This window comes from Hyaena hyaena, unplaced genomic scaffold (genome assembly GCF_003009895.1).
Source record: "Hyaena hyaena isolate Hyena2069 unplaced genomic scaffold, ASM300989v1 scaffold_173, whole genome shotgun sequence".
Taxonomy (NCBI): domain Eukaryota; kingdom Metazoa; phylum Chordata; class Mammalia; order Carnivora; family Hyaenidae; genus Hyaena; species Hyaena hyaena.
This window is the reverse complement of record NW_024080805.1, coordinates 1,954,317-1,981,651: the sequence shown is the minus strand read 5'-3', so window position 1 is coordinate 1,981,651 and position 27,335 is coordinate 1,954,317. Positions and strand designations below refer to the sequence as shown.

General features: G+C 45.2%; 1 protein-coding gene across 3 annotated transcripts in view; it reads right to left on the bottom strand.

Annotated features, from left to right (window-relative positions):
• Positions 1–26,603, bottom strand: part of BCL11A (BAF chromatin remodeling complex subunit BCL11A) — a 99,738-nt gene extending 73,135 nt beyond the window's left edge. For 2 of the 3 annotated variants that reach the window (XM_039240352.1, XM_039240350.1), the window contains exons 1-2: positions 26,301–26,470; positions 19,056–19,385 (exon numbers count right to left, since the gene is read on the bottom strand). In XM_039240352.1, the coding sequence (XP_039096283.1) occupies positions 19,056–19,385; positions 26,301–26,355 (385 nt within the window). In that variant the 5' untranslated portion in view covers positions 26,356–26,470. Of the gene's footprint in view, positions 1–19,055; positions 19,386–26,300 lie in introns of all 3 variants that reach the window. The other variant, XM_039240351.1, reaches the window with a different exon arrangement.
• Between the last annotated feature and the right edge of the window lie 732 nt (positions 26,604–27,335).

Below are 27,335 nucleotides of genomic sequence, written 5' to 3'. Positions count from 1 at the left end.
TTATGGCTTTGTTAAATTTCCATTGCTCTCACCATTCAATATTTATTATAGCGTTGCCACATCCAGGCACTTGGCCTGAAGGGTCACCGGCCTGCCTCTTGGGATGTTAAATTCGTGCTAACCTTAATGAAGGCAGAACCAAAAAAGAAAACGAAACAAAAGGCCACCATCAGAGAGCTGGCCTGATTTTCAAGGGAATGGGGAGAAAACTAGAGGGGAAAAATAAGACCTCTAAAGCAATGGTACTCCTTTTATCATTTCCGCTTTTCAATTTAGGAGTCCCAGGAACAAAACTCAGAACTTCTCTTCTGGGGTGATGGGAGAATACCGCCACAGTCCTGAACCTGGGGCAGGTAGAGACAATGTGGGGAACCAGGGGAAGAGGTAAGGGGCAAGGAAGCAAGGATCCAGTAGTCCCAGGGATCCCAGCATGAGAACTGAAACATAAGGCTTGGAGTTCTCTACCCCCATGTATTCTCAGCAGCCCCCTTCATCCCCACCCGCAACGCAGAAGACCATCTGGATCCATGCCAAAGACAACGCCCTGGTTGAACAACTTCCCTCAGTTCAAACAGAATAGAAGAGCATACCAAGTGAGCAGAGCTCCCAGCCAACTCTTGTCACTGCTGAAGCCAACTCTTCAGTTCCCCCATGGGACCTTAGCACACAGTAGGCGCCTCCAAAGTACCCAATGGACTCTGAAACTATATAAATGGTGGTCGATGGTGGCCCAGCCAATTCAAAACGATGGGTAATAAAAGGACAACCCTGACATTTGGTTTTGGAATACATTATGTAATCCCTCTGCAACGAACCTCGGGTCTTGCTTCAGCAAATATTAATGGTGTCAGAGCAGCCTGCAGAGAGACTGGGGGAGGCCACCATGCACTTGAAAACTCGCCTCAGGGAAAGCCACATGTGGATCATATGGAGTTGTTGACTGCAGTTTCCATTCAAAAATTTTCTCAGGTCTCCTAGCATGCTTTCCAGACTCGCCTTACCACAGCCCTTGTCCAGCCAGAAATGAAACCTCCTGGGAGCAGAATATTACCCCCCAGCACTCCCTAGACACACATATGCACACACATACTCCCTAACTCTCCCCCTCAGAGTAGAATTCTGATTCTTCCCCCCTCCCCCTCCACCTTTAAGGTATGGTGAGTAAAGCGAACACCAGAGAGACAAGAGAACAGAAATGCTGAAAGCCAGGGTTCACCAGGCCTTAAACATCCTAGCTTGGTTTCTTGGTCAGCCCACTGCCATCTCCTAACCAAGTCACACACAAACAGTAAAACCTTCCTGTTCTTCACAGGACCCTTGTCCCATTTCGGGCTTACTTTGGACAGATGGAGAAGTGACTACTTGCAAAGCAGAACTCCTCACATTACAACTCCTTCCAACAGCTCCAAGGCTCCGCCAATACGCTCAGGACAACCGCCCAGGAACTGGAAGAGAAGGTTCTTCTCTTTCCCAGAAGACTAAAGACTTGACCACAGAACCCACAGGAGGACCAGCCACCTAACTGGTGTCCAGCTCCACTGAGGAAAGCTGCAAACATTCTGGGGAGGTCACAGAGGATGGAGACTGGAAGCAAAGGGCTAAAACCCTTAACAACTGTGAACCCTCAGGGGAGTTCTCTAACCCTTGGTTAGTCCCAATTTCCTCCTCTACCAAATGAGGCTAATAAGATCTCCTTTCTGGGCTGCGGTGGATGGAGTAACAACGCATCAGACACATAGTACAGCAATGGCAACTCTGCCAGTGTGTCCTGTGTGGCAAGTGATGTATGTGCTTTCTCTCATTTACTTGTTGCGTGGACCCTGTATAAGGGAGGTGCCCTGGGTTACCTCCATTTCACACAGGTTAAACGTTCTGCCCAAACTCTCCCAACCAGTCAGTGAACTGGAATCCATAGTGACCATGCCACATACCCAGGTACACTCTCTTGGTGATACAGCACATGTCTGTAGGGAGCCAAGCACTGAGGGAGCTGCCAGTGGGGAGAAGCCCCTCAAATCGCCCCACCTCCCCAGATCTACAATGGCTACTCTCCGCTGTTTCTCCTCAACAGTCCCTTTCCCACAGGCTCCCACAGGAGCCTACCCGGAGGCAAAAAGAGGCTCTGAGCCCATTAGAACCCTCCCTGCTCGGCTTACCTCTCATCCCAACCTGCTACCCCCACACTGTGAGGAACTATGTTGAGACCCCCCCAGTTCTTATAGGAGAAAAAAGTGCTAAGCCATGAGTCAGAATCATAATAGTACCCAGATTGTCTCAAGCGCTTACCTGGTACCAGACAAGTGTTTTCCCGCAAAGCTAACAATGTCCCCAGTGAGGTGGGTCCTGTGACTCCCCCCATGTTACAGAGGAGAAAATGGAAACTTAGAGAATGAAAAAATCTGCCCAAGCTCACACACCTAGAAATGTCAGTGCTTCTTCCCATTTTAATTCGTGTACTCACAGCGGCTTAAAGATGGGGGGGGGGGGGAGATGAAAGAGAATAAATGTATTTTTAAGGGCTTATTTCCCTTCTTACAGCCCCTCCTCCCCTTCTTACCACACAGGTTACGAAGACACATAGGTGGGAGTGAAAACAGCATCTAAGGGCTTGGCTGAGTGTCTGGGGTTATCTGTGGGATGAGCCCAGAGGCCTCCAATGTTTCCCAGTTTCTATTTGCTACAGGAGAAGGAGGAGAAAAGTCCACCTCCCTGCTGAGGCTTCAGCCTGGGGAACTATGATTTTATCCTATTTTATATAGCCGTTCACACTGGTGCCTTTTCAAGTCTATGATGGGAGGGGGAATATCTTTTATTGTGTGGACTGCATTTCGGACAGGCCCCCAAACCACTCGGAAGCCCCCGTGTCCCCTAGGCAGAATTCTATGAACCCAGCTCTAGCGCCAGCGGCTCCTCTGGTGGGAACCAGAACATGCCTCCCACCAGTAAGTAACAGGGAAATTCAATTACCTCGCCACTTGTGGCAGGAGGGCAAAGACTGCACATTAAAAGAGCTAAAAATGTCAGGAAGTTATTGGGCTGATGACTCTTGCTTGCCAACACTCATAAGTGAATGCATAATGTCATAATAAACTAAAAAAAACACAGAAATAGACCAAAGAGATAAGATAATTGAGAATAAAACAAGCCCAGACGCATGGATTTGCCATCAGCCTTGCGCGGCAAGTGCTGTGCTTCCAACGGGGGCGCTTTTTTCCCCCACCCCTGGCCTTTCCTGTGTCTTGGTTCGGCGTTATTTTCTTTCCCAGCCACCAACAGATCAAATCACAGGTCTTTCCCAGTAAGGAATCTAACTTTAAAAAAAAAAAAAAAAAAAGTTGTTGGGGGGGTGGCGCTTGGGTGGCTCAGTTCGTTAAGCGAGGGACTTCCTCTTAGGCTTAGGCCAAGCTCTCCCTTCTGCTGAGTTTGGGTCCCCAATCAAGCTCCTTGCTGACAGCTCAGAGCCTGGAGCCTGCTACGGATTCAGATTCGGATTCGGTGTCTCCCTCTCTCTGTCCCTCCCCCACTCACACTCAGTGTCTCTCTCTCTCAAAAGTAAATAAACACTACAAAAAATAAAAAAAGAAAGGAATTTGTTTCCACCGATTTCCTACCTGTGCGCAGGCCCACACGCCCCGCCCCGCCTCCACACACACGTTAGCCGCAGCGCACGCGCTCACACACGCTGGTCTCTTGAACACACCGAACCTGTCCTGTCCCAGGCCCTCGGGTTACTGGCGTTATCACAACTTTTTTTTTCCCAATGGCAAGTCAGGAAAGATGATAGAACCTGTGTGTGTAGCCAAAAGACTGGCCTCAACTGGTTCAGAGGGGAAAAAATTGAGTTGTGTCTTTTTTTTTTTTCTTGCCTTTAGCCAAAGACCTGGGAGCATTTGATGTACTGTCGGCAGGTTTTTTTTTTTTTTTTTAAGAAAAAAAGGAAGAAAAAGGAAGAAAAAAAACCCCAAATACTGAAAAAGCTCGGCTGCACGGGGGCCCTGACATGCTCGCATCTAAAGCTTGGCCCTCGGCCAAGTTCATCTGTTAATGGACAGCCACAACCAAGGCCTGCACCTCCCCCACCTCTCCGACTCCTCTCTGTTCTCCTACCTCTTTCGAGCTCCTAAAAACTAGACATCGATTATGTCTGTGCTTTTCCCTTTCTATTCAAGATAAACAAAGTGCTTCAAGTTCAGGGCACACCCTGGGACCCTTGACAAAACAATCTATCATTCTGTCTGCTAAACCAGTCTGTCTACACCACGGCCGCGAGAGCAACGCTCCCAATGTACAATTTTCCCTTTGTGCTTCTTCCCTCTTGCCACTAACCTCCTTTCTTTACCACCTTTCCTGGAGCAGATGGACTTGACCACTTTGCTTAAGCCCCTCCTGGTAACCTCAGAAAGTAAAGATGGGAGCTCCTGGCTGCCCCTCCCCCTGCCCGGGTTTTCCTCCTCCCCCTTGTGTGGCCCCCAGGTCCCTCGGACACACACACATGATTCCCGTTAGACCCACACAATCCTTTCAAGCCTCTTACCACAGACACCCAGAAAACAAATTTAATGCAAGGGCTGTCCCTTCTTTTGCTCCCTGCAAGAATATTTTAAGTGAGTTTTGTTTTAAATCATATCCATTAATTTAGCCTGACTTGGAATTAAATGCAAATATACTTTTTACAACCAGTACGGAATGTATTAATTATAACTACAAATGGTCAAATGAGAGCACAGTCCCTCCTAAAAATATTAATAAAATACATAATAAATAATATTAATGAAACAAAAATAGATTCATAAGCCTTGGCCAGGGCTTTTATTATTTCACGCAAGTGGAAATCCAGCCAGTGAAACTTGCTGCACATACTTTGGCGGGACTCTGGCCAACCATCACCAGTGGACTCTAAAGAGCACGTTTGGAGGGAAAGCAGCTGGGCGGGGGTGCTCTGGTGTTGGGGGTTCTGTGCAGATGCCCCCGTAAGAGGCTGAGCGATGGCCACAGAGTACAGGGCGGAGCCCGAAACGTCTCACACAGCTTTCCCTTGTGGTCGGAGAAAGTAACCCACAGGCTGCTTCCCCTTCCTAAGGCAGCCTGGCTGTTATTTCAGTACCCACCCCTCCCCTCAAATGAATCCCCTAGACCCAGGGGAAATGAGCCCAGCTAAATTAAGGGCTCAGGATTCTCGCCCCATCAGCACACCGTTTACTGCACGAGCAAGTGCCGGAAGCCACCTTTCCTCCTGCCACACCACCAGGCCCTGTTAACCTGTCTCCACATCACACAGCCTCTCCCCTCAACCCCCACCCCAGCCTCCCCCGCTCTCTGCCCCCGCCTCTCCCCCCAAATCCAACACACCCACCGCACAATCGAATCTAATTAAGATCAGGAAGAAATTTGCATTTTCTTTTCACTGTACCCCCAGTAATCACAGAAGTTCTTCAAATTTTGAGAATTTTGTTCCTCTGCTAATTATTTCCCTCATTTTGCATTTCAAGGCACAAAGACAGTCTATCTCACTGGTGGTCTATTAATAGTTTGAAGTTTTGAGCATCAGAAGGTGGGGTGGATTTTTTTTTTCTTTTTTAAAACTATTCTGTCATTTCCAGTTTGGTAAAAAGGTTTTTTTGTTGTTGTTAGTGGTGGTAAATTTAATGTTTCTTCCAAAAGACAGCTTTGCTGTGCCATTCTGTGTATTATTATACGATCTCCCCCTACTTTACTGATTTACAGAACCTTGGTATGTGAATGGTGGGAGGAAGGAAGGAAGGAATGAAGGAAGGAAGGAAGGAAGGAAGGAAGGAAGGAAGGAAGGAAGGAAGGAAGGAAGGAAGGAAGGAAGGGGAAGAAAGGCAGGGAGGGGGGAAGGGAGGAAAAGAAAGGAAAAAAGGAGAGAAAGAAAGAGAAAGAAAATTCCTTGGCATAAGTACATGTTTGCTGATCAAATTTCAGATCATGTGTTGTTCATTATTATGACTTTACTTGAAAAACAGTTTGCCACAGTGAGATGGATTCACTTTATGTGCTTTCTACCCTTCCACTCCCTTTAAGTACTTTAAAAAAACAGTACAATTTTTTAAAGGTACATTTAAAGCATGAACTGGTTTGGATTAAAACAATGTTTCAACGTCCGTAAATCCCCTCAAAATAGATTTTTAAAAGACTTATGCAAAGCCACACATGATTTTGAGGGACCCAATGAGACTGTCCCACCAACAAAATTTAATGGTGATTCAAGAAATTCTAATACTTCTCATTTACGTCCTATAGAATTATTTGTGTACTTGACATTTATACAGTTTCCCCATTATATAACAATCTACTCTGGGTACACTAGATTATGCCAATCTATTAGAATGAAATTTGTACTCCATATAAGCAGAAGTTTCCAGTCAGTTTTGACTTACCATTATGTTTCAACGTAAAGTGTTATTATAGCTGAGTATAAAGCACAGCTCCTCCATGCTCACGGTTTTTAACTCTAATACTGTAATCTTTCTTGCTGCTTCTAGGGCTGTGTCAGTGTTTACATTCCTGGAAGTTAAATAAACCGACATGGCAAAACTCCTGGATAGACTGAATAATAAGGCTTGTGATGACTAAATTGTTTACTTTTTACCTTGTTAGGATCACTTGCTTGTAAAGTTTGGGGGAGAGACAGAGAAAGAAGGAATGAAGGAGGGTGATATGAGATAGAAAGAGATTTACACATTGGCTCCCATATGTCACAAAGACCTTCCTACCCAAACCAATGTGATTGAAGCAGAGTGCAGAAGTTCGTTTTGCCGGTTTCGTTTTGTTTTGTGTTCTTAAATACCAGGTCGTTGGAATACCCCCTTCTCTCTTGCCCGCCCCCCAATAAAAAGTATGAACATTTTTTTGCCCATTTTCAAATAGCAAATTATCCATTAGATTTCATCATATCTTAGTAAAGCAATTACATCAAGAAAATGATAGTGCGTGTGGAATCAATTATGCATGCAGTTGGCCGGAGACCAAAGGCTGTGAAGTCGGAGAGGGCAGAATCGCTCGACACACACAAATAAAAAGCCCCTGGATCTCACAGATGGACCCCATCAGTTCATCTTACTGCCTAAAAAGTTCATGCACTTAATAATTTATTTGTGTTCTGGATACTGTTTCCCAGCTGAATATTAACAACTTTGAACTGAAGCATGCTTTTAGCATGGTATGGATGGAAGTCACGTTAGGGCAGTGCTAGGGTCCCTCGGAGGTTAAAATTGTAGTTATGTTTCTTACACACTGTTCATTTTCCATCACAATTTATTTTCTTTCATTAAACATTCCTTTTAATCAGAATATCAGTTTCAGTGTTCTGATTCTGCTTGTTAACCAGTGATAAACTCACAGACCAAAGATGAGCATCAATAATACAGCACAGGCTATTCAACAGCAAAGGCAAATACCAAAATCACAGGCTCTCAAAAATCGGAAACCGTTAGTTAGCACCTTGTTTTCACAACCAGGGCACTTGTGTACCTTTCGGGAGGCACCCAGGAGCCCAGAGACCATGATTTACTCTCGCGACTAGGGGAGGACACAGAGCGGCTGAGAACAGAAGCTGGACAAGGCCACGGGAAGACTTCCTTGAGCTCAAAGGTAAATACGTCTGCCAAGCCCTGGCCTGAGACGCACGGGTGCTAGGCACACACTTAAAGAAGAAATGCAAAGCACTGTAGCGCAGGTCTGTACTTCGTAGCCCTCTCTCTTCCAAAGGAGAAGCCTGATGTCTTAATACGCTGGGAAATTCAAGTCTCCCCGCCACCAAGCTGCTTAACAATGGAACTGCCCGACAACTTTCGTGGGGGGAAACAGGGACGGCCTGTGCATATTTCTGTACAGATTGGGACGTGCCTCAATCACACACTTGTATTTTACAGCCTTCTCCCCAAATGAGAACGACTTCCAGCCAACACTTCCACCAACTGTACTTAATGTTAAAAGAAAATGGATAAAACATATGTAATTACTCAAGGTTAGACTTCTAATTCCTCAATTCACTAAAGGAAACTTGGCAAGAAGATGCATCATTTTGCTCCTTTCTACTGGGGCATCCGAGGAGGAGAGCCACTGAGGCAGCTAATACACAAAACATGATCAAAAGTGATTAACAACAGCTTCATATGCAAATTGCATTAATGAAGGAGTGCAAAGTCATCATGTAAATTAAATATGTCAAATCTCTTGGTGAACTTTCAATCTTGAGAAGAAAAAACACTGCTTTAATTTTTTTACATCATCAATTTTGCAAGATTGAAAATCTAAGAATCTTGGTGCTATAAACAATTTTCACCTTTTTTTTCTCCTTCAGCAGGCTGACAGGCCAGCCTGATGTGCACCGAATGTACATGTTAATAGGCCAATCAAAAATGCAAAACAATTCGCAATTACTGGAAGGACCTAATGGTCATTAGAATTTACAACTAGGTAATGAACTGAAGTCTGCCCACACCATGCATATTCATAAAGCAATTTAGCCTTTGAAGATTAAAGAAGTGCTTAAAATTCAAATGAGCTTTAGCAAATTATCAGTAAGATTCATCCAAAAAGCAAAGGGTTTTTCTTCCTATGATTTCCTCATTTTTTTAATGCAAAATTGTTATATCTTCCAGACTGAGCTTAAACTAAACATTGAGCTTCTAGTGAAGCCAAAGGGGGCTAAGAGACAAACAGAGGATGCAAACATCGTTACGGACTTTGTTCATAAAACTAAGCCCTTAAGAGCCAAACCTATCTCTAAACATGGTAATTTATCAAAAACAGCCCAGAGTTGCTCACAGGCAATATACTGCACAGTCCTCCAACAAAACAGATTAACACGAGTCCCACCACCCTCCCAAAAAGCCTTTTTCCCCTCAAGTTGAGTCTCCTGTGTAAACATCCACTGTGGTATAAAAACAGCTTTTTCGTCGCCTTGGAGTGGCATTCATTTTAGAAGTTTCTGCTTCCAAAAGGGAAAGAACAAGAAAGGAGAGGATATGAGGCAGGGAAGTGAGATCTGCTTTACTTCTGGGGAGTGAAAAGCCTGTCGTTGGGTATTTCTCTTCCTGGGGGTTCCCTCCCCGCCCCCCTCCCCGCCATCCTGCACTGGCATCATTTAATTCAGGACGAACAGGTCATGCAGACATCAGCTGACATTCAGAAAGTTGTGATGTCCACCCACTGCCGCCCCCCCACCAGAGTTACTACGGAGCATAGTGGGAATTTGGAGTCTCATGCTTCCCAGTGACAAGTATGGAGGAGAATCTATCTCACACCTTGAATGCTAACTCACACCTTACTCACCTCACGATATTTAAGAAACTTTTGTGATAGAATTCCCAGTGAATGCCTCCTCGGGCCCCATCTCAAACACCCAACCCCAGGGAAAGCCCACGTTAAGACCTAGCTAGGATGGAGAACAAGTCTGACTGGGAATAACCGCTCTGAAAGGCCCACGTCTGGTGCGTACTGCTCTGCTCCTGGATCCAGAAGACTCTGCTTTGGTGATTGTGTTTGAACCCGTACTGAAAATACGCCAATAACTTCTCTCTGCCACTCTCTCCTCACCCTCACCCCCAGCCTCAGATGTTTTCCTAGAGTGGATCTTACTACCTGAAATGCAGGTATCCCAAGGAAGTGGGAAAGAGGTGGGGGGGGGGGGCGGGAAACCTCCAGGTACTATCCCTCTTTCCTTGGCTCTCTTACCCACGGGCCCTGCTCAGAAATGTGCCCCATTTTCACGTTTATTAGAAAGAAAAGGATGCAGAGCTGCGTGTAACTCACATCCACAACCATCTGTATGAGCCACAGGTCCACAGTCCTGACCAATTCCGTTTGACACTAATGTTACTCTACATGAGTAGAGTTCAATGAGGGTTGATATGGGATGTGACAGAGTAAATCAGAATTAGATTAAAAACAAAAGTTTAGAAACTGATGCTACACTGCAGAGCAAATGGGACCTGAAGGCCAAATTTCCCTTAACTGCCTTCAAGTCATTTTCCCTATTAGAGTGTTTGCCTGCCACCCTCTTGCTGGCAGTACTGCAATCACATCAGAAAGTAGAGTCGAATGCATATAGGGAGGCTCCAGATATTCCTCTTTAGACACAATACCTATATATTTAATATATAGCAATTAACTTCTGGTCAGGAGTCTGCAGGCAGCAAGCTGTCCCGAGCAGATAGGGGGGAGAGGGGGCCCAGAGCTGGGACAGGCACAAAAGACAGGTCCAACAACAATGCCTGCTGTCAGCAGCTGAATTATTTTTATACAGGAATTTTTATCTCTATTGTACAAACAAGTACGTGTCTGTGCAGACTTGTTAAGCAATCCACTTGTATGTAGAATAAGATTTTTTTTTCCTTCTTGCTACCAGTCACACAGCTCCAAGATCAGAAGAAATACATAGTCTTTGAAGCTGCTCAAATGTTTTAGTTAAAAGGACAGCAGTTGTTTTCAAAGATCCAAGAGTATCTTTATCAGAATTAAATTTTTCCTTATTGATTTTTTCCCCTTAACATAACAAAAACATAACATGAGAAGGTTACGATTTATTATTAAAAATTTTCTTAGCCTTTAAATCATTCTTCACTAGCCAATGTTCACTTTTAAATGCAAAAGAATAGTTGTGTTGTTGTGTGTGTGTGTGTGTGTGTGTGTGTTTAATCTTAGGATGGGATGAAGTAGGAGAGAGAAACCCATGAGATTTAAATTTTAACACTGGTTAATGTATTGTTTTAACTGTGAACTCAAAGACTTGTGGAGGAGGGGGCTCAGATGAGCAGTAAATGGCTCACTGTGAGCGGCCCCCTAAATGTAAATAAATCATGAAATCATGGTATCCCCTGAGTCAGTAAAGGGAAATGCTTCAGATTTTTTTTTTTTTTTTTTTGGCCCAAAGAGAAACTCCATGTTTAAATCGTAAGAGATCAGACGTGGCGTGTAGAGCCTCGTACTCCAGCTAAGGTAAGAACTCAAGCTACACCTTATTTCCCTAAAAATTAACAGATGTGATTTTTTTGCAGCTTTTTTTACACATCATTACATACCAAGAAAATGAACAACTGATGAATATAAATTTAAATGCCCTGATGCTTAGCACGAGGCTTCCTTGTGTTTTTTTGAGTTTTGTATTTTTTTTTTTTTTTAGAAAATTCAAAAAGAAAACAGAAACCAGAGAGCGGGGGTGGGAGGGGGGACACAACAGCACCTGTGTTCATTTTGAAAGCACCTTCGCGGGCTTCACAATAATTCCATTCTTCATTTTAATGGGAGTTTTTAATCAGTGGACTCACCTGTATCTAAAACTAAGATCAAATTGTAGGTGTAATTGTTCATTGCCAAGGCTAACAAGAGTGAAGATACAAACAGAAACTCATTGTGAGTGACCAGAGGTCCCCAGGTATCCCCTTCATCAACATGCCTGCTCCAGGGTCCCATTGGGAATTCCCTGGCGGGGCCGATGCAAGTCTGCATAACACGCTGCCAACCCTATCTGGAAAAGGGTGTGCTAGGCGCCTTCTGGCTTCTTTTACAGGAAGTTTAAATCTGATCACCTCACCTTTAGTGGATATAATTTGTTGTGTTAGCACTCTACGAACTTGGTATTTTATCTACATGGAGAGATCAAAAAGTAAAAAGGAGGGCAGAATAAGGAACAAGTCTCTGCCCTGTCCAGCCCTCCTGCCCGATGCATTGCCTCAAACCAGGCACCTGGTCAGGTAAACTTTCCAGGGCATTGCATCAGATCCGCTCACATCAGTCTCCAGGGTGAACCAAGAGATGAAACACTCCGGCTCCCTGTCTGCAGACTTCTCATTCGCCAGTTCTTGGCAGCTTGTTTTTCCAAGTGTTTTGTTTCAGGAAACGCGTGTATTTTCTTTGTACGTTTTGTGGATTTACCACAACTGGTTCTGACAGCTGTTGATTCTGTTAAATGAACACATTATAAAAATCCTCTTTAAAACCTCCAGCAACAGTGGACTCAAAAATAATGGCAAAATGTTTTAATGGAGTTCCAGTTGAGAGCTGATTTTTTTTAAGTATAAATGAAGGTACAGAAGCCTGTTAAGTCAGCACTACATCTATACTGAATGTGTGTGTGTGTGTGTGTGTGCACGTGCACGTGTGTGTGTGTTTAATGGGGAAAGAGGGGTGTTGCAAATCACCACAAATATTTACACTGTAATCCCTTTGTTCAAATCACATACTTTTAACAGGAAAAGCTGGAACAGCGGCTATTTAAAATTTTAAATATTCAAGCGCCTGTAATTAACCATACGAAGCAAATTATGTCGCATTTCTCCACACCACACATGCAAAAAATTCTGGTGGTGGATTGGGAGGTGGCAGAGTTGGGGAGACAACTCCAAGAGGAGGAAAGGATGATGTTTTCATTTTGCTGTAGATCAAAGGAGAACAAGAATGGAAACTGTAGCATATCGAGCATTTTTACATCCCTGTCTTTCACACTGGGCTACCTAAGTTTACACAATTCCCCAGACTAGCTGCATATTAAGCTTGCTGTGTACAGCTTTATTATGGTGCGGTGGTGGAAGAGGCATTAATATTCCGGCTCCGCATCTGACAGGGCATTTACATGCGCCCATCTGAGCGGCACCTGAGAGCTCCTCCAAGGTGCAGTAACTGTGCGTCTATTGTAAAGGCAAATGAAGCTCACCTATTCCCTGCTGGGGTCAGAAGTGACCTCACCACCCCCCATGCTTCAAATCCTTCCCTTGCCAACCTAACTCAATGCCATCGCAGAATGACGAATGAGCTCAGAAATAGACCCCAAGTTACTAACCCTGCTAAGAACAGCAAAAGCCTTTGCTGAAATGTTTTAAAAATGCATAGGGAGTGCAGCTGGCCAGTAAAAAGCAGAAAGACAGATTCCAGTGAGCCCAATATGGAATACGTTACATTCTAAAACTGATTAGAAATACAGTCTGATGTTTACTGGCTTCAAATTGAGTTTGGCATCAAGCATACTGGCTTTAATAATGCTGGCATTTTATTATTTTTATTATTATTCTAAATCTGCCTTTGGTCTCTAGGAGCACATGTGGAGAGCTAAAGCATTCTTATTCGTCAGGTTACATTTCCTGGAAATTAAGTTTGTGACAGAAAATGACTCTAGTAGCAATAATATGGTTCGTGCTCAAATTAATTAGGTCATTGTTGTAAAAACTACATGGCAAATTACAAAGGTAAATTTACTGATATTGGCCAGAGCCTCTATACCCTGGACGTAAAGGAGAAATGGTTTAAGGATGCACATTTACCTGGGGAGGCGGAAAGAACAGAGAGGGAGGGATACAATGGCCCATTTTCTATTTGTATTACAAATAAAAATACTGGTTATTATCCATTAAATTATATATTTATGAACTTTATTAATGTCCTCCAAATTGACACATAAAATAAAAACTTGCTTGGTTTGAGACAATGTTAAAAACGGGCACTAAGTTAAAATCTTTCTTCCTTTTTAATCCTTGTAATAACAACACTGCTGACATAACCATGACCCAAATGAAATCTGAACAAGCAGAAAGGTACTAAAGATCCTTGGTGATTAAATCTCTTGCTAAAAAAGTGGCAAGGTGCCAGGCTGGGTCCAGTTTGATGCTAAGTGCTTTTTGCTGCACAAAGCTGGTACTACGGTATGTAAAAACAGACTTGGGCTTGGGGTAAATTTGTCAACTGACTCCTTTGTGCAGTAAAGGGTGTGAACAGACCAACCAAAGTCCATTAAATTAACACTAAATGCCGCGATTTCGGTGCATTTCCCTAGCTGTGCTACTTTGGTTCAATTTCATGTTTTCCCCCAAGGAAAACCAAACTTTCTTCCTTTCTCACAGACTAGTGTGCAAAAGCCACCATTCATCCATTCTCCTTTATTAAACACTTCCACTTAAGAAATCACAAAATTGTGAAAAATGCTTCCCTAGGATTTGCACGTTTGTCATATGCTCCAGTTTAGTCCTCCCACATTAGCCAAACTACATGGAGGCTGTGGTGTGAAATTAATGATTTTCCAGGACTCGAAAATGTGCCATTAATATGCATCCAACTCTCCTCTTCTCTGAGCTTAAGGTTCGCTGTCCTGACATTGCCTGCACGTTTCTACACCCAGTTGCGTTTTCCAGCCCATGGGCAGCTCCACAATTAAATGCCACATGCATGAGGAGAAAGGTGTGCAAAACAGATTTCAGATCCTTTAAAGTAAAAGGCACAACTTGCAACACAAGGAATGGAGTGATTTAAGAAATTACAGCACTGTTTTTTTAAGCTTTCACAGAATGAACACAGAGAATGGGAGGGAAACTTTCCCCCTCTGCTCCTGTTCTTGAAGTGAATACATATTTGTGTTTCCAATAAAAGGCCATTTTTACATTAACTGTCTGTAACAGCAGGAGACAGAAAAACTAACACAATCTCCACATCACACACAGGATGATCTTCATATCACGTGGCCCTATTCTCAAAACTATTATTTATAAAAGACAACTAGGAAAATGCACAATGCATCTTTTCTGTGTCACCGGAAGGGTAATGTCTGAAGAACTTTAAGATCTTTGGGAATCTTCCACATTTTAGATTTTTTTTTTTCCTTTTTGGCTTTCCGAAGTAAATTTAGCAGCCATGCGGGCCACTGTGTTTAATTAAGCTTTCAAAAGTCCTCTGACAATGCCAACAATTGTAAGACACTTCTGTGGCTCAATCATGCAATCACTGTGACAGTTCTATTTACAATTTGTCTTAGAGAGAGTTTCTCTGACATTGTACTTTGACAAAACATCCAAGCTGCCAGTTCACAACCTTTCGTGGTCTTATTTACAAATACAGCTTGTATATAGGACTCCCAGACTCACGAACATGAGTCTCTGGGTAGTGGCCTCACAAACACAGGCTACCAGTGAAAATCCTAGAGATATATAGATAGATATATCAAGGAACAATATTCTCTATTCTCTGCATAATGAAGGTAATAAGTAAAATGTTCACCAGTATATGGGGGGGGGGGAGGGTTGTTGTTTTCTTTTTCAGCTAAAAATTCACTTCAGAAGTCAGTGGTTTTTATTCAGAATCACACAAATAAAGAGAAATTAAAAATACTCATATTAGGATACTATAATTTATAGTCTCATTTACAATTATACCATGAAGTACACAGATACATCCCCAATTCATTCTGAGCTAGGAAAGAATCAGAATGGGTACAAAAAGAGAAGGCAAGTTGATCTGCTAAATTCTGAAAAGCGTTAAGTGTGTTATACTTGATTTACCTTTAAGTAAAATGCTGATGTGTTTCGGGTTTTGAATTAGTATTTCCCCCTCCATTAGAGTAACTGTCTTATATATTTTTATCTAGTTATGAAGTATATTGCTTAAGCAAATTAATTTTTAAATATCCTGATATAAAAGCCTATGTTCATGATTTTAAGGAGAAAAAATATTATATACCAATAGTAGTAGATCTGACTACATTTTATAAGACTGGTCCTATTTTCCCTCATTCTCTTAAAAAGCTAACTTCACGTTGGCCCAACCCTAATTTAAAGATTTCCGTGTGTCATAAGCCAAAACCTCAAGGCTGACACTGTGGAATAATATTTTTGGCCTTTTCTATAAGTGAACACCAGTTTCACATTCACTAATCTCTGATGAGTATTTCTCCCATCATAAAAGATGAGACTAGAAAACACAGCAACAGCCCTATTAAAAGCCCTGACTGCCAGTCACAGGCTGCTGACATCTGATGGTGAGTATCTGACATACAAATAGATGAACTGGGTCCCACACAATATGACCTGCTCATTTCCAGTTAAATTAATACTATGTCAATGGTCTCACTGGATCACAGCCACACAGTATTTTGAATATGTGAATGAAATGAAAAAAAGCAACCTAATCAGCACACACGTTACATGGGGGAAGTGTTGAAGCACACAGCCATCTATTTGCCAGGTAAAAAAATCATCCTTTCCAAAAAACGCTCCTCTTCGTGAGGCCTATGTCCAGTCAAAATGCGTTATCACTTTACTGAAGATTTAAAGAACTCTACCTTCTTCTCCTATTTGAAAGCCCCCAATGCTAAGCTTTACTTATCTCAAGAAAATCTGTCACTGTTTTATTCCTGCTTCCTGCCTATAAAATGGCACAGAGCACACAGTGAGCTCAAATCCAACTTACATCACTTTAATAAAGCCTTTCCTACACAGCGCACTTAAACGACTACCTTTTATGTGGTTGCCAAACATATTCTTCTACAGATTCATCAATAGATCTCTCTGCTAACATGGAGCATTGCTTCTCCTTTCTTTTTGTGACACAATTCAAATATCTACTGGATGATTATTCTTATTGTTTCCTTCCTCACCACAGAAAGAAAAGCAGACTTGGAATTGTAAAGGCGTGCTTGAGAGAACGGGCTGGTAGTGCACAGCCGTCTTTCAGAACTTCCCTTCAGAGGCACCTGAGGGCCAGGGCATCTTAATTTATGTGCGATGGTAGAATGTTAATTTCACCATAGGAAACTCTTAATTCATTACTGTGAATTTGAAAAATTGTGATTCTAGTTACTGACATCTCACTTTGAGATGTGACCATGCTATTTATGTCCAGCCAATTCCAGGATGGGAACAGGTGATTAAACACAATGAAAGGAATTAAGGCTTTGTAATTATTTGTGCATGAAAGGTTTACCTCACCTGGGTTGCTACATTTGTGCACCCATTGAACATCTCAGATACCTTATATTGCTGTTCATCTCCGTGAAATTATTTAGTGTTAGCCTTCTAAAACATCTTTTAAATTTGCTTTCTTTTCTTTTTTCTTTCTTTTGTGTTTTGTTTTTTTCAGCGGGCAGGGAGGGGGTGCTTCTCTGGGCTCTGCTATTATACTGGGTCTTGAAAACAAAAAACCTTTATGAGAACCAGAAGTTAAGGAAAATATCTTTTCTTTCTCTATGTACATTCACAATTGTAACAGTAAAAAGCTTTGACTATAGTGCCTCCCCCCCCCCCCCCGCCCCAGCTTTTTAGATTCCTCTTCTAAGTACAGAAGCACAGAATTTTGGAGCTGGTTAATCTGAGAGTGAATAACCTATTTGGGACCTCAGTTAAGAAGTGTGGTTTTAATTCCTGCTTGACAGACACTGTGTTTTGTCTTTTAAACGAGCAGCTCGATATGTAAATACGATGTTACATCACGCAAGTGTTACTCCATATTTGGTGATTTAGAAAGGCTTTGGATCTCCAAAGACGACAAATCCCCTTCCGCTTGCTCTTGCTTCATTAATCATGCCTTACATTTTCCTTCCAGTCATAAGACAGCACATGGAAATGGTCACTGCTATATCCTACTTGGGGGGGGGGGAGGGGGCGGTATAAAATGTTAAACTACATGTCACATATGCTAAATGCAGTGGATTCTAGAAAAATATTTTGTAAATGCAGCTTCCCTGGTACAAATTTCTCATTTTACTAAAGAAAAAGTATCTGAGTGTTATTGCAGGAAGCATGGGGGAAGAAAGGGAAAGAAAAGAAAAGAGGAGATGAGGGGAGAGGAGAGGAGAGGAAAGGAAAGGAAAGGCCACGTTTGATTTTAATGATCAAATTCCAGAGGAGGGGAAGGAGAAATAATACAAATTTAATTCCCTCTGGACCACTGATCTACTACAGTTCAACTTTGTGATCAAACGAGGTCAGAAAGATAAGTTCCAGTGAATCAATTGATTATATGCACTATCTTTCCTAAAACCAAATAAACCTTCTGACTTTTGGGGGAGGGGTCAGAGGAAACAGAAGAGAGGGAACCACCAGAAGGCTTGGCATTTTTGTCACCACAGACTTTGCATTCACTTTGTCTTGTGTGTTAAATCACTCGTTTCTCTCTCTCTCTCTCTCTCTCTCTCACACACACACACACACACACACACAATGTTTCAAGGGTCATCATATAGTGCCACTGCTTATTACTTAGGATAGGGATTTAAGTCCCTCTGCTAGCCGTTAATTCATTTTCCTGTGAGCTGCTGAGAAACTCACACACCTAACTACCTCTCTGCTAAAATTAACCAAAGGAAGGAAAGCTGTTGAATATGTGTATGTATTTTTCCAAGAGAATTTTTACATTGTGTTACAGCAGAAACAGTGGAAGCCTGGACTGGACATTTGTAAGGGTGACATGTGGTTGTGTAAACCACAAACAAAATCAAGATACATCTGTCAAAACCACATCAGAGACAAGAGGGAGCACAGAGAAGCATTTATCATTTAGCTGAGGAGGCAGGCTGCAGGGAGCAGCCGTTCCTGTCAAACCAACCTTTTGAAATTTCCAACATGCCCTTAAACTTTTCGAGTAAGCATGTCTGTGCGCTTCAGCAACTGCCCTCTCTACTCTGGCCTGGCCAGTCGAAAATGGCATCTTAAAGTCAAGGTCACGGTGTCATCCCACCACGGGGCTGTGTTTAATTACAGCCCCATACGGGCTGACAGCCAATATGGATCCAAGGGAGCCCTGAAACTCAGTTAACTCTTTCTACCCACTCCAAAACGCCCTGTCAGCCCACCCGCCTTTGTGGAAGCCTTGAGAACTAACAGCACCCCTAGGGAGGTCTGACCAGGTCTTCTGACTCAAACAGGTCATTGGCCAAACTACAAAATGACTATACAGCCACTTCTGCCTCTGACTTGTCACGATGGCTGGAAATGGACACTGGAAACTGGGCCAGGTATACTTACTAAGGTTCAACACTTAGAAATGAGAAGGGGAGAAAAAAAGGAAAAAATTCAGCATCAACAGATCCAGAGAGAGGGTATCAGGTGTGCGCACCTCCTCCACCTACATCTGACTCAGTGAAGTGGAAAATATTTATTTTTTGTGTGTTCTGGACGTAAGCAATAGAAATGATTATTTTAACATTACAGGGCTGTCGTGGACAGTCACATGGAGAAATACAGAAAGCTCTTCACCACTCCTGAGTGCTTGGCTACAGCACCTCTGAAAATGAAAAGAAAACATGCAAACAGCTTTTCTCCTTGCTTCTCATTTACCTGCTATGTGTTCCTGTTTGGGGCAAATTCCTCTAGATGACGTTGATAAACAATCGTCATCCTCTGGCGTGACCTGGATGCCAACCTCCACGGGATTGGATGCTTTTTTCATCTCGATTGGTGAAGGGGAAGGTGGCTTATCCACAGCTTTTTCTAAGCAGAGGCTGCCATTGCATTGTTTCCGTTTGTGCTCGATAAAAATAAGAATGTCCCCCAATGGGAAGTTCATCTGGCACTGCCCACACGTGAGGAGGTCATGGTCCCCTTCTGGAGCTCCCAAAGGGCCGTGGTCTGGTTCATCATCTGTAAGAATGGCTTCAAGAGGTTCGGCTGTGGTTGGAGAAACAAAAGCACAATTATTAGAGCGCCAGAGAATAGAGAGAAAGGGGAAATACATTCTCAACCCCATCCCATCCCACCACATATAAAGTGTTTCTAGCCTCCTTCACATAATACCCAGAAAACATGAGCACCTAAAACGTGTAAGAATATGGAGGTTATCAACAAGAAAGCAAATTTATCAATGAGGCAAATCACCACATATTTAAAGAAAACTATCTCACTTGCATAACTCCTGAGAAAACACACACACACACACACACACACACACACTATAAACTGTGTCTTGTTTTAGAGTTTAGAAACAATGTTGATTGTTAAGTAAATAGTTAACACAGGGGACATAAAGAAAGCTTAAATGATAACTATCCCCAAGACTAGTAAAAACATGGATTTAAACCAAATTTATTTCTTTTTTCTTATAGACTAAGTTGTGTATTGTGCCAAAGAATAAAAGGAGAGGTAAATAAATACACACACCCTTTGTGCGTGAATGTATATACTTCTAAGTACACAGAGACTTAGCTTCGTAAATTATAAAGCTACTATTTCACACACAAAACGTGCCACATTTACACCGCCATAATAAGCAAACGACTGCATTCACCTGTGAAACGGATCTAAATAATAATCATAACGTAGCATAATTCATACTGCCAAAAACCTTTCTGATCTCACTCTCAGCAGTGCCACAAAATCAAAGAAATCCCAAATTCACTGGCAATTCTTCTCAGACACATTAGCTAAATGGGATACTTTTGAGTACTTAAGAAAATAAGCCAATTAGTCATTTTTTCATTCTAAAGAAAGGAATGCCTAAAATATTCTAAACATGTTTGCACTTGGTGGCTCCCATCACATAAAAATCAGAATGGTCAAGCAAATGCCACATTTCAGAACAAGGCTGAGAAGTCCTTTCTTTAGACTTGAAATACTTCACCTAATGTTGTCAAAGTTGACTAATTTTCTGAATGAGCTCCAAAACGCTTCATTATGGGACTATTTCTACACACATAATCACTAGCGGATGGTATAACAAGGTAGATATGTCTTTCATTCCTGTTTCCTTTTTTTTTAACTTTGCACCAAAATACTCTAGCGTCTCATTTGAACAGCTTCTATCATCTTTTAGCCTTCCAAAGGGGAAAAGAGAGTTGGTAAGTCTCTCCTCTTGAAACCATACGCTTACCCTATCAAAAAAAAAATCACAAAATACAAAACACATCTAGGATGCTGCCAGTTAATAAAACTGAAGCAGAAAATGTACAAGTCTTAAACAGTTAATCAGTCTGACCTTCTTTAGCAAGCTGCCAATTTCACATTTAATGAACTTAAAGCCACAGAGAATCAAAAAATAGATTTTAATTTGAGTGTAGAATATTGGAACCGATTTTGATAAAGTGCAAAAATCCAGTGAACTCAGGTTAAATTTATTTCAACCCTACCCAGGCTGAATATTGAGGGGGAAGATCTGGAGTAACTCCCAGATGTGCTGGGTGAAATAATATTGAGAGAGCCCTGCCTAGCTGCACCTGTGCTCAAGTAGGACATGTCATAATTTCTAGCCGCTGGTACTCCTCCTAATTTAACATAAGGTCACCACAGGAATATGAAGGTTATATTCCCACTAATAAAGACAGCAAGGTAAGCACTTATGTTTCTTTGCCCAACATACTGGCCAAAGATAAACACAAAACACACATGCATGCTTTTCAAAGAAAAGGAGACAAACAGAAGTGCTTTTGCATTATGCCTCTATGTCATTTTTCTCCTACATTTGCTTTCATTTTGACCAAGTGAGAGACTGAATAAGGAAGTCAGTCTCCAAGATCCCTGCTATTTGAATTAAGGATTTTTAAGTATGCATTGACAAATGTGGCTTTTTGCTGTTGTTCGGCATTAAATGCAAGTTCTGAGGGCTATAGATTAAAGAAAGATTCAGGAATAATATTTTGTGTTATTAAAGTTAGTACTGTGTAGAACCTTAGCAAAAAAAAAAAAAAAAAAAACCCCACATTTTTAAAACTCCACCGTTAAGATTTGTTGTTGTTGTTTTTATCCCCAAGGCCTGACATATTTCTGAAAGTGGAAATATTATTTAGGAGCAAAAGGAAATATTCTCCTAGGTATCAAATAGTTAAAGGTAATGCGGTACAAAACAGACTTGGTTAAAGTCTTCTAAATGTAGTGACTGAACTGATTTACAATCAAAACCAGGAAATGAAGTGGTAATTCAGAGGTTGCTGATTACACCTCCACATTTCACCTAATTAATTTTATAGGAGGCAAAGTTCTTGAAAATAACAAGATGATCAAATGTACAGATATAAAACCTGTAACCTCAACATTTTCTATGCTCTTAACGTAAATTATTGCTAATTAACAAGAATTATATCCTAATGTATGAAATACGTCTAACATCGGGCTTCTTGCAAAACATTTGGCTAGTAATGTTCAAAGAAATATCAAAACGTGTTCTTATTATTGCTGCTATATTATTAAAAATGAGACGAAGTGGGGCACAAAGAAAATATGAAAATACAATTCTCTTGGTGTAGTCTACTGATTTGCATTGACATCTTTTCTCGGTGGTAATCAACATTTCCTTTCTGGGCATCTGTTAATTTCTCTGTATTTTAATGCAAATTCCTCTTTCCCTAAAAACATTCCTAACCTCAGCCATTTTACCCCCTCCCTCAATTCAACTCCATCCTCCTTCGCCCCCACAATACCAACGTTTCTAAGCTCCGGCCTAAACCTCCCGCTACAAAGCGGGGAGTCCAGGATTGAAGTGGAAGGGAGTGGGCAAATAATCATAATAATTAGCCGCGAATTCTCTACAAGAGAAGAAAGAAATAGAAAATAAAATGCTTCTACGTTCAAACAGCGAGACAGACCGGAACGTCTCAATGCCCCAGCGGCTGACTGAGATCTCCTTCCTCTCTGCAGTTGCAAAGGAATAAATTTAAAGAAAAAAGCTCTAGAAGACATGTAGGGAAGGAGCGAGGGAAAGGAAGGCTGCTGGGGGAGGGGGAGGGAGGAAAAGAGCTATGCCTTCAAGTTTGCGCTCCAAGTCCTTCCTTTTGATTGTCTTAACAGGGTAAGGAAGCAAACCTAGTCTGAAATGCAGAGGAAAAGCAAAGAAACAAAAGCGAAGGCTAAGGCTAGAGGCCCGGGACCCGGGGCCGATGGGGGCGGGCTTTGCAGAAAGTGAAGTTGGGCGCCGGGACTCAGGCACAAAGCGAGCAGCTCGCAGGCTGCAGCCTCCGGCCGCGCTTGCTGCAAACACGTGCAGCGGCGACTGCCGGGCCGTGGGGCCCTGGCCAGGCCGGGAGGCAACGAGCAGCCAGGGGCCCCGACTGCCGCCTCCACCGCGGTCCAGCCCGGCCTCAGGGTGACAACCTTTCCCTGGCCCCTCCAGCTGGAGAGATGGGAAGTGAGGCTGGAAAACTCGGCTGGTTAACCCGGTGCAGTCTCCGTATCCCCCCACACACCTCAAGCGCGGGCCCTGAAATTCATTCTGTGTCCCCAGGCTCACACTTTTTACTTTGGGGGTTCTCTGCAAATGCGTTTCTCCCGCAATTCCGGGCACGAGTGTGCGCAGCGCCGCGGCGGCTGCGGTTATTCATTATTAATGACGCTGCTCGCCCGCATCATTATGATGATAACTATTACTATTGTTGTGATTTCGGGCTCTGAGGCGAGAGCTGCGGGAGGCGGGGGAGTCAGGGGTCGGGCCGTAGAGCCGCTGTGCAAGCCCAACGTAGCCGCCGTTGTCCGTGCTTAGCGCGGGGGTGTGGGGGTGGAAGTGAACCCGAAGACTAAGTGCAAACTTGCTGGATCCCGCCCTTTGGCCTTGTCTCGAAGACAGAGTGCGTACCCCCGCTTTTCCCCCTGCCAAAAATGTCCGCCCCGAAAGAAAGCGAAAACTGCCCCCCACTCCGCGCCCGGCGCACGGGATTGTCGGCCGCGCTCCAGAGCGCTTTTTCGCAGCACTGGCCAGAAGCATTTTTAAAGTCAAAATGAAGAACAAAGACATAAGGGGTGATGGGGGGGAGAAAGGGAATTCTGCCTAACCGTCCGTTTCCCCCACCCCCACCCTCGCAAAGCTCGTCCCTCCCCGGCCGAGAAACGCAAAGCAGGGAGTGGGGGAGGCTCTGGTACAGGTTCAAGTTCGCTGAGCTTTCTTGATCTTGTTCTGCCTCCTAGCGACCGAATGGCTCCTTCAGCCCAAGAAGCGGAGGATTGGGGGGAGGGGGGGTCCTGAACACCGGAATGGCTCCCGCCCCCTCTGCGCACCCAGAAAATGATGAAGAACTGGCCCCTGCACCCCCTCCTTACTACTCTTTCAACCCAAAGCCCACACTGAGACAGGGCTAGAGGCCAGCTAAACGCACCCAGCCTGGAATGTCCCAAGGTGGACCCGGGGTGGGTGGGGGATAGGGGAGCAGCCTGGATTGCACGCCTCAGTCCGTCCTTTGAGCCCCCAGTGCATCCTTCAGAAGAAGGTTCCGGCTTTCCCGAGTCCTGCGAACACTGCCCTTCCTTCCCGCCGGTACCTGGCCGGGCTGTAACTTCACACCGCCGCACGCCGCGTCTGCTCCGCATCCGGCGCGGCCGGGGGAGTGGGGGGCGGGGGAGAGCGGCGAGGGAGGGATGCGCGGGGGTGGGGAGAGGGAGGGCCCCGCAACGTGCCGGGGCGGGGGGAGCTTCCGAAGTGTGTGACAAGTTCCAGGGCCCAGTGAAAAATCCAACTCCTTATGCGCACCCCCCTTTAATAAATACAGAACTGGGTATAGGTGGTGTTTTAAAATTGCATCAAAATTTAAAATAAGGGTCACGAATGAGGAAGGGAAGGGATGTGGGCCCTCTCACGCCTTTCTTTCCCTTGCTGCCAAACTTTCCGAAGTGCCCACCGCCTGCCTTCCCGGACGCACTCTGTTAGCCAGGACACAGTAGCCCACCCACCACCCCATAGAGACTCAAAAGGACCACTGCCTATCCCCCCCCAACCCCCGACCGAGCCAGACCCGGGCTAGGGGGCAGGAATTCAAGGATGGGGTGCAAGGAGTACGAGGATCCAGCACTCCCAGAACACGCAGTCGCACATACTACTCCCTTGCTCACCTCCCCACCCCACCCCCACCCCTCCCAATTCACCCCCCACCTGGCCAGGCGAGGCTCGAGAGGCGGGGGGGGGGGGTAGTGGCCAGACCGGGGCCGGGGGGGTCAATGAAAGCACGTGGTGACCTCCCCGAGGTCCGGCGCTGTGGACAAGAATGTCGGGGGGCGGGGGAGGGGGAAGCAGACGCGCTTTTTCAGTTGCTTTGCAAAATAAAAATGCTTCGTAAAGCTGAGTTTCTCCCCAGCCGATTTCGAAGTCTGGTGGGCTAGGAGGAGATCTGGGCATTGTGCTGGGGGCGAAAATGCACCGTGGACCCGGCTGGCGCGGAGTCGCCGCACGGCTTGCCGCTGTGCGGGAGGGCGGGCGGCTGGCGCGGGGTGGGCGATCCTGGGCAGGGCAGGGGCGCGGCGAGGCCCGGCGAGGCCCCGGCGAGGCCCCGGCGAGGCCCGGCCGCCGCCGCCGCCCGCTCCCGGGCTGCCGCGCCGCGCTCGGTCCTCTGTCTGTTTGTTGGCAGGAGGCTCCCGCACACGCGGTGCTTGTAAACATTCAGACACGAGATTTTTCCCAATCAAAATCCACTTCCACTTTTTTTGAAAATCTTCCAAAAAATAGTAAGAGGAGGGAGTTCCTCGCTCCCTCTCCATGCCGCCGGCGCTCTAAGTTTGCAACTAAAGGGGTTTTGGGGAAGGGGGTAATTGTATTTTTCTCCCTCTTATAGAGATTGAGATTTTTGCAGGGGGGGGTGGGGGAGTCAAAGAGGAGAGCGTTGCAGAAAACGGCTGACCGAACGCTCGGCTTCTGTTTTGGGGCAAGAAATTCTATATCCTCTTGCCTTGTTTTATTTTTATTTTTTTATTTTATTTTATTTTTCACGTCTTCTCGCCGCCACTTGAGGTTCGGCTGGGAGGGGTGGGCAGCAGGAACCCAGGCGCCGGCGGCCCGAGCGCCCTCCCTCCATCTCCCGCTCGCCCCGGGCCCTTGCTCCTGCCCTTCGGCGGCGGCGGCGCGGAAGGGCAAGCGCGAGGAGCCGGCACAAAAGGCAGCGGGACAAACACCCACCTCGGGCCGGAACAAAAGGCGGCAGCGCCGGCCGAGGCTCCGGTCCTTCCCGGTCTCCAGGCTCTCCCAGCCGCCGCGGCCCCTCTCCACACTCTGCAGACTCCAGAGCGCCGGGGGGCCCCCTCCCACAATCCCACTTTCTCACTATTGTGGAGATGACTACTTTCCTCCTGGTGCACACTTGACCGTGAGCGCGCCGCTGTCCGAGAGCCATTCTCACCTCCTTTTTTCCCTGGGAATTGTTTTTTGGCTTGGGCTCCCTCCTCCCGCCCCGTTTTCCTTCCTTCGGTGAGTGGAAGCAACCCCCCTTTCCCCCTCCAGCTTCCTCCTCTAGGTTTGCAAGAGTTGTACGCATCCATAGCATTGTTCATTATTTTGCAAAATTGGAGGGCAAATCATTGCGTTCCTTTTCTAAAAGCGAAATAAAGCAGCGGAAAGCATGAAAGAGGAGGAGTCAAATTTTTGTAAATTAAATAAAAATAAAAGGTGCGTGCTATCCCAAAAGTGTACGTACGGCTGTGGTTCGGAATAAGATGAGGTTTGTTGTTTGTTTGTTTGTTTTTTCTCCCTTTAAGCTCTTTTCTCCCGACTCTCGGAGGTTCATCTCGTGAAAAAATTAAAAAATGCATGCACACACCCCTCTCTCCCCCTCGCTCTTACTTCTCGTCCTGCGCGCTCTCGTGATTATTAATAATTATTATTACTATTATTGGGTTACTTACGCGAGAATTCCCGTTTGCTTAAGTGCTGGGGTTTGCCTTGCTTACGGCGAGACATGGTGGGCTGCGGGGCGGGCGGCGGCGGCGGCGGCGGCGGCGGCGGGCGGACGACGGCTCGGTTCACATCGGGAGAGCCGGGTTAGAAAGAAGGAGACTCCAGAGAAAATATCTTCATCAGTGCCTTTTGACATCCAAAATAAATTAGAAATAATACAAAGATGGCGCAGGGAAGATGAATTGTGGGAGAGCCGTCATGGCTTTTTTTTTTTAAGCAAAAAAAAAAAAAAGAGAGAGAGAGAGAGAGAGAGGAGAGAGATAGAGGGGGAGAGAGAGAGAGAGAGAGAGATGAAAAAAATGGCAAAAGCCCCCCTGAGCTGCAAGTTCAAGTGCGGACGTGACGTCCCTGCGAACTTGAACGTCAGGAGTCTGGATGGACAGAGACACACAAAACATGGGCAGGGCGAGCAGGAGAGAAGGGGAGGAGGGAAGGGGAAGCTCACACCAATGGACACACATCAGGGGCTGGACATGAAAAAGAGACCAGGACAAGCCAATGGCCAGTGCGGGGCGGGGGAGGTGCGGGGCGGGGGGCTCCGCAGACGCCAGACGCGGCCCCCGGGGGAGGGGCGGGCGGAGGGGAGGGGGCGCTGGGGCCGCAGGCTCACCAGTGGCCGCAGCCAGCGCCGTGGCGGCAGCGTGGCCGGGAGAGAAGAAAGGGGTAGCTGGGGTGGGGGGGAGCAAGACGTGCGCCCTTGCTCCCCCCCGCCCGGACGGGGACCCTAAAATGAAAGATTACTTTAAAAACAAAACAGAAAAAAAAGGCAAGAGTGTACCGCGAGGCTGCAGCCCGGGTCCGGGGAAGCGCGGGCGGAGGGAAGCCAGGTAGAGTTGCTCCCGGACACCCTCCTGCGTGCGCACACCCACTTCCCCTCACCGCCGCGCAGCGGCCGCGCTTGCTCCCCGCGTGCGGACGCCTGGGGCCGTAGTGAAAACCCTGAGCCCGCGGCTGCGCTCGGGAAACTTTGCCTGAGGAGAGGC